Below are 10,000 nucleotides of genomic sequence, written 5' to 3' on the forward strand. Positions count from 1 at the left end.
ACTACTACTACTACTACTACTACTACTACTACTACTACTACTATTACTATTACCTCTCCTACAGGTGGAGGTTGCAGTGAGAGCCAGTACCTGCTGATTAACGAGAAGGATCTGATTCTCTACCTGGCGGACCTTACCTGGTACATGCCCTCCACTCCTGCTACTGCTGCTGCCTCTACGAAATTGACTACCACAGCCGCTCAGAAGATTCACAATGTTACGGCTATTGTGAGTATTATTATTATTGTCATTATCATTAACCCATCCGCTGCGATTGGCGCGGATTTGGCTTTCACTGGTAGCCTGATAGCATATAGTCCCAGGTCTTTCTCTGCCTCTGTGGTGGATAGTGGCATGTTTCCATGTGGTATTGGTGTGCTGGATTTCCCCTCCCAAGGTGCAGGACTTTACATTTTTCTTTATTGAATTTGAGCAGCCACTTTTTGCTCCACTCTTGTAGCTTGGTGATGTCTTCTGCTAGGAAATCCACAGTCAAGGGGTTAACTGGTATGAGCTACTACTACTACTATTACTACTACCACAAACCCCCTCCCTATCCCCCCAGGAGGTGCACACCCCCCACCACCTCTCCATACACTACCTGGATGAGTTGAGTCAGCTGGAGACAAACTGGCACCTGCACGTGGCCACGCCCCTCGTGTGTTACCAGATCATCGAGGCTGTGCGCGCTCCCTGGTCTGACATCTTCGCCGTTGACCTGCAAGTGACTCGACATACTCAGGAGGTCACTAGTGGTTGATGTGTATGTGTTTGTTTTGTGTGTGGGTGTGCAATATATGTGATGGGTGTGAAGGGGGAAGGGGGGGGGGGGGAGGGGGGGGGGGTTATGTGAGGGATAGGTAATTTTTATTTTTTTATTTATGTATTTATTTTTTGCTGTGAGTCCTTATAGACTATTCACATTAACCCAGCAAATAGGCAACACTCATGACAGGAAATCATTTACCAGTGAGATTCAGCCTTTCCTAGCATCGACCAATCGCAGGCAGCCTTAGTTGGATAGGGGGCGTGGCCTTTCTTTTATTTATTTATTTGTTTATTGTTATTTTTATTATTATTATTTTTATTATTATTATTATTATTATTATTATTATTATTATTATTATTATTATTATTATTATTATTATTATTATTATTATTATTATTATTATTTATGTCCTGGCCTATTGCACCAGTAGACCGGCATGGTGCAGACAAGTGTTTATAGTGGCGCCATCTATTATTGTGGTTGTGGATTAGCCAATCATAGATACTTGGTGGAGAAGGAGGAGGGGCTTAATTTCTCAGTTAGAGTGAATAGTACAGGTGGGCACCGTTAATCAAAAAGTCAACTCTGTTAACTGTAAATCCATTAACCAAAAAATTAACTTTGATGACCGTTAATCAGTTAATTCTTTAAAAAATGTAATGGAAGTTATCGATAAATCATTAACATTAATTTTTATTATAGAAAAAAACAAAAAATCAGTTCTTGCTCTAAAACCACCTAAAAATGCCTTTAAAAAGTGCCAAAACTATAAAATCAGACTTTTTGGGTGTTTTTAAGGGCTGTAGAACCCCAAAGCTACAGTTTTTTTGCTTTAGAGTTAAAAAAAAAGGCTGATTTCATAGTTTTGGATCTTTTTTAAGTTTTTAAAGGCTTTTAGAGCCAGAAAAGGGTAAAAAAAAATTAAATGAAACAATATTAGTAATAAACTAATTTTTTTTTATTGATAAAGTGGCCAAAAGAAAAAAAAAATAATAAAAAACAAGATATATACATAATTTGATTTTTCCTCTTCTTCTCGTTCTCCATTTTGTCCATGAGATGCATGTTGCCGTTGCGTTGAGTGCTATGGTGCAATACCTTTTATATATAGCGTTGCTTTGCGTGCTATGGTGCAATATCTTATTTGTTTATTAAGGAAACTTTATATGATCTATTAATAGAAAATAATTGCTTAAATATCGAATACATAAAATATCATTTTGAACTCGCAATTCAAAGTTTGATTGAAAAGTTATTTATAATTATAAGTGGCTTTATATTGGGGTTGAAAGAATGATGCATACATTATTAAATATGCTAAGGCTCTACATCTATATTTAAAATCTGAAAATAATAGAAACTTTTAAACGTTTACCGTTTTCTATGATTTTTTGGGGTTAGCGGACTTGAGTTAACAAAAGTTAAATGTAACAGAAGTTAATAAGTCTGATAATGATTTCCAAAGTTAACTTAAAAGTTAAATCGTAAACAAAAATGTTAACTTCGTTAATTAACGATTAACGGTTTAGTGCCCAGGTTTGGTGAATAGACTATACTATCGTTTATGGGTGGGGGGTGTGGGTTGGCAATACTGATTTTATTTTTGGGGTAGGTAGGGGTTGGTAATACTGTTTCTTTAAGGGGGTAAATTTGTAATACTGTTTTTTTTTATGTATTTTTTTGAGTGGGGATAAATTGGTAATAGTTATTTTGGATGGGAGTTGATAGTTGGCAATACTGATTTTATTTTTGGGGGTAGGGGTTGGTAATACTGCTTCTTTAAGGGGGCACATTTGTAATAGTTTTTATTTTTTATATATATATTTGAGTGTGGAAAAATTGGTAATAGTTGATAGTTGGCAATATTTTTTATTTATTTTTTCTATATATTTATTTTATTTTATTTTTTTATTTTTTGGTTGGGGGGGAAGTTAGCTGGTAATACTTTCTTTGGGAAGTTAGCAGTTGGTAATACTTTTTGTGGGAGGGGGATGAATTGGTAATACTGTTTTTATATAGGAAGGTTAGGTTGGCAATATTTTGGGGGTGATATTGGTAATACTTTTTTTTCTGGGGAAAGTTGTCAATGCTGCTTTTTTATATTTTCGGGGAAGGATAAACGACGATACTTTTTATTATTATTTTATAACAGACTTGGGAATACTGTTTTAATTTGAGGGGGTGGGGGTAGTTGGTAACACTTATTAGGGTGGGGGATAGATGACAACACTGTATTTTGTTTTTTAGGGCAGACTTGGAAATACTGTTTTCATATGAGGGGGTTAAGGTAGTTAGTAATACTGTTTTTTTTTTTAGGGGTGGGGGGTAGTTGGCAATGCTGTTTTAGGGAGGGGATGAAATTAGTTGGCAATAATATCTTAATTTGAGGGTGTAGGGGTAGTTGGTAATACTGATTTTAGGGGAGGGTAGTTGGCAATATTTTTTAGGGAGGGGGTGAACTTAGTTGGCAATACTGTCTTGATTTGAGGGAGGGTGGGGGTATTTGGAAACACTTTTTTAGTGGGGAGGGTAGTTGGCAATACTGGTTTAGGGAGGGGGTGAACTTAGTTGGCAATACTGTATTAATTTGAGGGGTGGGGGGGGGGTAGTTGTTAACTGTTTTGTTAGGGGAGGAGGTAGTTGGCAATACTTTTTTAGGGAGGGGGTGAACTTAGTTGGCAATACTGTCTTAAGTTGAGGGGTGGGGTAATATTGATTTTAGGGGAGGGTAGTTGGCAATTCTGTTTTAGAGAGGTTGTGAACTTAGTTGGCAATACTGTCTTAATTTGAGGGGTGGTACTGTTTTAGGGGGGATGGTAGTTGGCAATACTGTTTTAGGAAGGGGATGAACTTAGTTGGCAATACTGTCTTCATTTGAGGGGCTGTGGGGGTAGTTGGTAATACTGTTTTTAGGGGGGGGTAGTTGGCAATTCTGCTGTAATTTGAGGGGTTGTAGGGGGTAGTTGGTAATACTGTTTTTCTTTAGGGGGGAGGGTGCTGTAGTTGGCAATACTGTTTTAGGGAGGACGAACTAACATAGTTGGTAATACTGTTCCTATATCCTGTATACCACCAGTGTTTATATATATATATATATATATATATATATATATATATATATATATATATATATATATATATATATATATATATATATACTCCAATTTATTTTATGTTTTTTATTGATGTTATTATGGTATCAAATCGTTTTTTTTTATTACGGTTAAGGAGTATTTTATTATGGTTATTATACTTCATTTCTTTTAAATCATATGTTTGGCTTTTTTTTTTAATTTTCTTTGGTGCATCTATATAATTGTCTTTATCTTTCTTTATAGTCCGTTCCTCTATTTATCGTTTTTATTTTATTTTTTCCCTTCTTCTATTTCCTTTCCTTTTATCTCTCTCTCTATATATATGTATAATTATCCATTCCTATCTCTTCTTTTTCTCCTTTTCTTATCCTGTCCACGTATTTCTCTCTCTCTCTCTCTCTCTCTCTCTCTCTCTCTCTCTCTCTCTCTCTCTCTCTCTCTCTCTCTCTCTCTCTCTCTCTCTCACACACACACACACACACACACACATGTTTTTTTTATCCTTATTTTCTTTTTATTCTTCATCTTTGTCTTCTTCTTCTTCTTCTTCTTCTTCTTCTTCGTCTTCTTCCTGTTCTTCATCTTGTTTACTTACTATTATTATTATTATTATTATTATTATTATTATTATTAATGTTAACATGGTCATATTTACATAGACAGACTCATATCCACAGACACCACGCACTTATAAACACACACACACACAAACACACAAACACTATATTTTGATGCCTTACTCTGTGTGTGTGTGTGTGTGTGTGTTAGATGACTCAATTATAGCCTACATATTTTAGTGTGTGTGTGTGTGTGTGTGTGTGTGTGTCCCTCCCCCTACCCCCCCTTCTGCTCTATCAATGCATTCTTTGGTTGTTATCATTATTATTATTATTATTATTATTATTATTATTATTATTATTATTATTATTATTATTATTATTATGAAAGGGCTTCCTATTATCTAGTGTATTAAGTGACAAGTTTATATATGAATTAAATATGAACTTTACATATAATTAAAACGAATTGTATAGTGATTAGGTTACTGTGTGTGTGTGTGTGTGTGTGTGTGTGTGTGTGTGTGTGTGTGTGTGTGTGTGTGTGCCTTATGTGTGTTATTATTATTATTATTATTATTATTATTATTATTATTATTATTATTATTATTATTATTATTATTATTATTATTATTATTATTATTATTATTATTATTGTTGTTGAGACATGACTTTGAAATTATTAAAGAAATTATGTGACAGTTCTATAATGTTATTCACCCCTCTCTCTCTCTCTCTCTCTCTCTCTCTCTCTCTCTCTCTCTCTCTCTCTCTCTCTCTCTCTCTCATTGGTAGTAGTTATAGTAGATGTAGGAGGAGGAAGAGGAGGAGGAAAGAGGAATACAAAGATGAAGTGGAGAAAACGAGGGGACTCTCTCTCTCTCTCTTCTTCTTCTCTCTCTCTCTCTCTCTGCAAGGATGATACATAAGTTCTTTGACCGAATCATTCATACGAGAGAGAGAGAGAGAGAGAGAGAGAGAGAGAGAGAGAGAGAGAGAGAGTGTTAACGACTTTTAAGCGTCATTTTTAACGTGGTTAATGTAACGTGTTACGTTTAAGTTTAAGGCGCGAACTGATCCGGTGTACCGTTGCCTGCGTTCTCCAGTTGACTGAAGTGGTTGAGACAACACAATAGCCTTTTAGTTAAGTGATGTGTGGCTGAGCGGTAGCCGTTATAAGTTCACTTTAGTTCTCTCTCTCAGGTTAATACAAATACCAAATGTATTTTAACTATATTAACAGTTGTACTACATAAGGTTTACAGTTTACGTGAGCGAGAGCACGAAATCAGAGACAGCCACACCGCTGCAGGGCGCGGGGCGGCAGAGCACCGCTCGCCTGCCCGTCACCCGTCTTCTCTCCCTTCTCCGCGTTGTTCGCCCGTTTTATTTGCTTGTAGTTCGTCCGGAAGGATGTGGGTTCCGGTTGATGACGGCTGATGAAAGTCATCATTTGCTGATCCTAGTGTCAGTTCATCACAGCTTCCCACGGCCAAAAGCACGACGTGTTGTTAGACATCCTGTTGTGCGACACCGACCGGGTGTCGCCACACGTACAGTCATACATACACATGTACATTATAATATACACATTACAAGAGAGAGAGAGAGAGAGAGAGAGAGAGAGAGAGAGAGAGAGAGAGAGAGAGAGAGAGACGGGAAGTATACATAGAAGGAGGAAGAAGAAGAGAAATAAATTATAGTAATAATAAGGAAAAACAAAACTATGTAAAAAAAAAGAAAAAATAACAATAAAAAGAACTAACCGAAAATATTGAATAGATAATGATAATAGGAAGTAGATAATAGATGAAATAATTAATAGATAAATAGATAGAAGAGGAGAAAGAGGGAGGCAGAGAGAAATGAATAATAATGATCGCAAAACTAGAAAAAATATAAAAGAGAATAAGAATGAAAATACGAAGTAATCGAAAACAGTTAAAGGAAAATGGAGAAAAAGGAGAAATAAATAATAAACAAGTAATAAGGAAAAACTAGTTGAAAAAAATAGCAAAAATAAGAAAGAAAGGAAGAAAAAGACAGCAAGATAGATAGTGCAAAATGAAGAGAAAAAGAAAGAAGAAGAAAGACGAAGAAAGGAGAAGACTAATAAGGATCGAAGAGCTAGAAATAAAATAAAGAAAGAAGAAAGGAAGAAAAGATAGCAAGGTTAGATAATGCAAGAGAAGAAAAAGAAGAAAGAGGAAAAGAGAAGAAGAAAACAAGAAAGAGCTGGAAAAAGAATTAAGAAAAGAAAGGAAGAAAAAGATAGCAAGATAGTTAATACAAGAGAAGAAGAAGAAGAAGAAGAAGAAAGAGGAAGAGAGAAAAAGAAAGAGGAAAAGAGAAGAAGAAAACAAGGAAGAGCTAGAAAAAAAAGAAAGAAGAAAGGAAGAAAAGATAGCAGGGTTAGATAATGCAAGAGAAGGAAAAGGAGAAGAAAGAGGAAAAGAGAAGAAGGAGAAAACAAGGAAGAGCTAGAAAAAAAAGAAGAAAGGAAGAAAAAGATAGCAAGATAGTTAATACAAGAGAAGAAGAAGAAGAAGAAAGAGGAAGAGAGAAAAAGAAAGAGGAAAAGAGAAGAAGAAAACAAGGAAGAGCTAGAAAAAAAAGAAAGAAGAAAGGAAGAAAAAATAGCAAGGTTAGATAATGCAAGAGAAGAAAAAGAAGAGGAAAAGAAAAGGAGAAGAAAACAAGGAAGAGCTAGAAAAAAAAAGAAGAAAGAGGAAAAGAGAAGAAAACAAGGAAGAGCTAGAAAAAAAGAAAGAAGAAAGGAAGAGAAAGATAGCATTAAGATAGATAATGCAAGAAAAGAAGAAGAAGAAGAAGAAAGAGGAAAGGAGAAGAAGAAAACAAGGAAGAGCTAGAAAAAAAAGAAAAAAGGAAGAAAAAGATAGCAAGATAGTTAATACAAGAGAAGAAGAAAAAGAAGAAAGAGGAAGAGAGAAAAAGAAGAAGAGGAAAAGAGAAGAAGAAGGAAACAAGGAAGAGCTAGAAAAAAAGAAAGAAGAAAGGAAGAAAAAGATAGCAAGATAGTTAATACAAGAGAAGAAGAAGAAGAAGAAGAAAGAGGAAGAGAGAAAAAGAAAGAGGAAAAAAGAAGAAGAAAACAAGGAAGAGCTAGAAAAAAAAGAAGAAAGGAAGAAAAAGATAGCAAGATAGTTAATACAAGAGAAGAAGAAGAAGAAGAAAGAGGAAAAGAGAAGAAGAAAGCAAGGAAGAGCTAGAAAAAAAAAAAAAAGAAGAAAGGAAGAAAAAAATAGCAAGATAGATAATACAAGAGAAGAAGAAGAAGATAGAGGAAGAGAGAAGAAGATAGAGGAAGAGAGAAGAAGAAAGAGGAAAAGAGAAGAAGAAGAATTACAAGGAAGACCTAGAAAAAAAATTAAGAAGGAAGAAAAAGATAGCAAGATAGATAATACAAGAGAAGAAGAGGAGGAAAGAGGAAGAATGAGGAAACCAATGAAAAACTCGAAGACAGACAGACATACACAGAGGCGGCCCAGAAGACACGTGTCCCCGAAGCCATGTGTCTACAGCATTAAGACGTCTTGGTTCTTCCCTAAGCGGCTTAAGGAACCTTCGTGTCAATACCCTCGCCATTGCGTCTTCGGGCACGCTCGAACGCACGCGACCCGGAAATGGCGGGAAAAAAGTAAACAAAAATAATTATAACTAAACATTTTCTCTTTTTCAGCATATATTGGGGATAAATTGTCCTTTTCAGAGCATATGTTAGGTATAAAATATATATTGTCCATTTTTAGAGTATTATGTTGGGGATGAAAAGGTAAACAATTGGGTATACAAAATAAAATTCTTCGTATTTCATTTTTGTTCTCTATTTTGTTCTTTTTTCTAGTTTTTTTTCTTCATATGATTTATCTCGATCTTCCTCCTCCTTTTCCTTCTCCTTCGTTTATATTGATTATTTTTCAGTTCTTCTTTCTCATTCTTCTCTTCATCGTTAGCTATATTCTTCTCTCTGATTATTTCGTTCTTTTTTTCGTGCTTTTCCCGTCACACAGATTTACCTTATTTCTTCGTCATATCCGTGGTGCAGTGGTTAGCGTGCGTAGCTACGAATCCGCCGGCCCTGCTTTGAATCCCGGCACGGGCAGTCGATCGGCGTGCAGGATATTTACTCCTTGTGCTGTCCAACGCCCTAATGCAAGAGTTAACCAGCATCATTATTTTTGTCTTTCATCCCTGTGCTGTCCGACGCCGTAATGCAAGAGCTAACCAGCATCTTCACTCTGTCATACACATGCTGTCCAACGCCCTAATGCAAGAGTTAACCAGCATCTTCACTCTGTCATCCACATGCTGTCCAACGCCCTAATGCAAGAGTTAACCAGCATCTTTATTTTGTCTTTCATCCCTGTGCTGTCCAACGCCGTAATGCAAGAGTTAAGCAGCATCTTCACTCTTTCATCCCTGTGCTGTCCAATGCCGTAAGGCAACAGTTAACCAGCATCTTCACTCTGTCATCCACATGCTGTCCAACGCCCTAATGCAAGAGTTAAGCAGCATCTTCACTCTTTCATCCCTGTGCTGTCCAACGCCCTAATGCAAGAGTTAACCAGCATCTTCACTCTTTCATCCCTGTGCTGTCCAACGCCGTAATGCAAGAGTTAACCAGCATCTTCAATCTTTCATCCCTGTGCTGTCCAACGCCGTAATGCAAGAGTTAACCAGCATCTTCACTCTTTCATCCCTGTGCTGTCCAACGCCCTAATGCAAGAGTTAACCAGCATCTTCAATCTTTCATCCCTGTGCTGTCCAACGCCGTAATGCAAGAGTTAACCAACATTTTTACTCCTCCATCCCTGTTGTGTTCGTTCCCGGTTTTATATATATATATATATATATATATATATATATATATATATATATATATATATATATATATATATATATGTATATATTAATTTTACATGACCTTTTCCTTCTTTCTTTATTTTTAGGTGTTCGAGTCGTAAAACAACAAGTGGAAATTAATGTGCGCCGCATTGTACTGGCTCATTGTTGTCTCCACCCAGAATATATCAGCGTTCACGGCAGTTATTGTTGGCCGTCTTGACAATGCTATACACGTTGTGTGTGTGTGTGACTCGAGACGTACCGCTCACGTTCCCGCACGTCATTGATTAAATTCTTGTCGTGGGTTACACACATTGTTTTTTTCCTTCCTTTAGACATGCTTTTGTTGTTGTTGTTGTTGTTGTTGTTGTGATTTCTGTCTGGCATCTTAATTGAACTGGATAAGACCACATATGGTGAGGATGCTGGTTAACTCTTGCATTAGGGCGTTGGACTGCACAGGCATGAAAGAGTGAAGATGCTGGTTAACTCTTGCATTAGGGCGTTGGACTGCACAGGCATGGAAGAGTGAAGATGCTGGTTAACTCTTGCATTACGGCGTTGGACAGCACAGGCATGAAAGAGTGAAGATGCTGGTTAACTCTTGCATTAGGGCGTTGGAATGCACAGGGATAAAAGAGTGAAGATATTGGTTAACTCTTGTATTAGGGCACTGAACTGCACAGGGATGAAAGAGTAAAGATGCTGGTTAA

General features: G+C 36.5%; 1 protein-coding gene across 1 annotated transcript in view; it reads left to right on the forward strand.

The window, feature by feature from the left end:
• LOC126990161 (serine/threonine-protein kinase 11-interacting protein-like) overlaps positions 1 to 1,778 on the forward strand; it is a 48,698-nt gene extending 46,920 nt beyond the window's left edge. The window contains 2 exon segments of the mRNA XM_050848713.1: positions 65 to 228; positions 566 to 1,778. Of these exon segments, the coding sequence (XP_050704670.1) occupies positions 65 to 228; positions 566 to 760 (359 nt within the window). The 3' untranslated portion in view covers positions 761 to 1,778.
• The last annotated feature ends 8,222 nt before the right edge of the window (positions 1,779 to 10,000 follow it).

This window comes from Eriocheir sinensis, unplaced genomic scaffold (assembly GCF_024679095.1).
Source record: "Eriocheir sinensis breed Jianghai 21 unplaced genomic scaffold, ASM2467909v1 Scaffold147, whole genome shotgun sequence".
Classification (NCBI taxonomy): Eukaryota; Metazoa; Arthropoda; class Malacostraca; order Decapoda; family Varunidae; genus Eriocheir; species Eriocheir sinensis.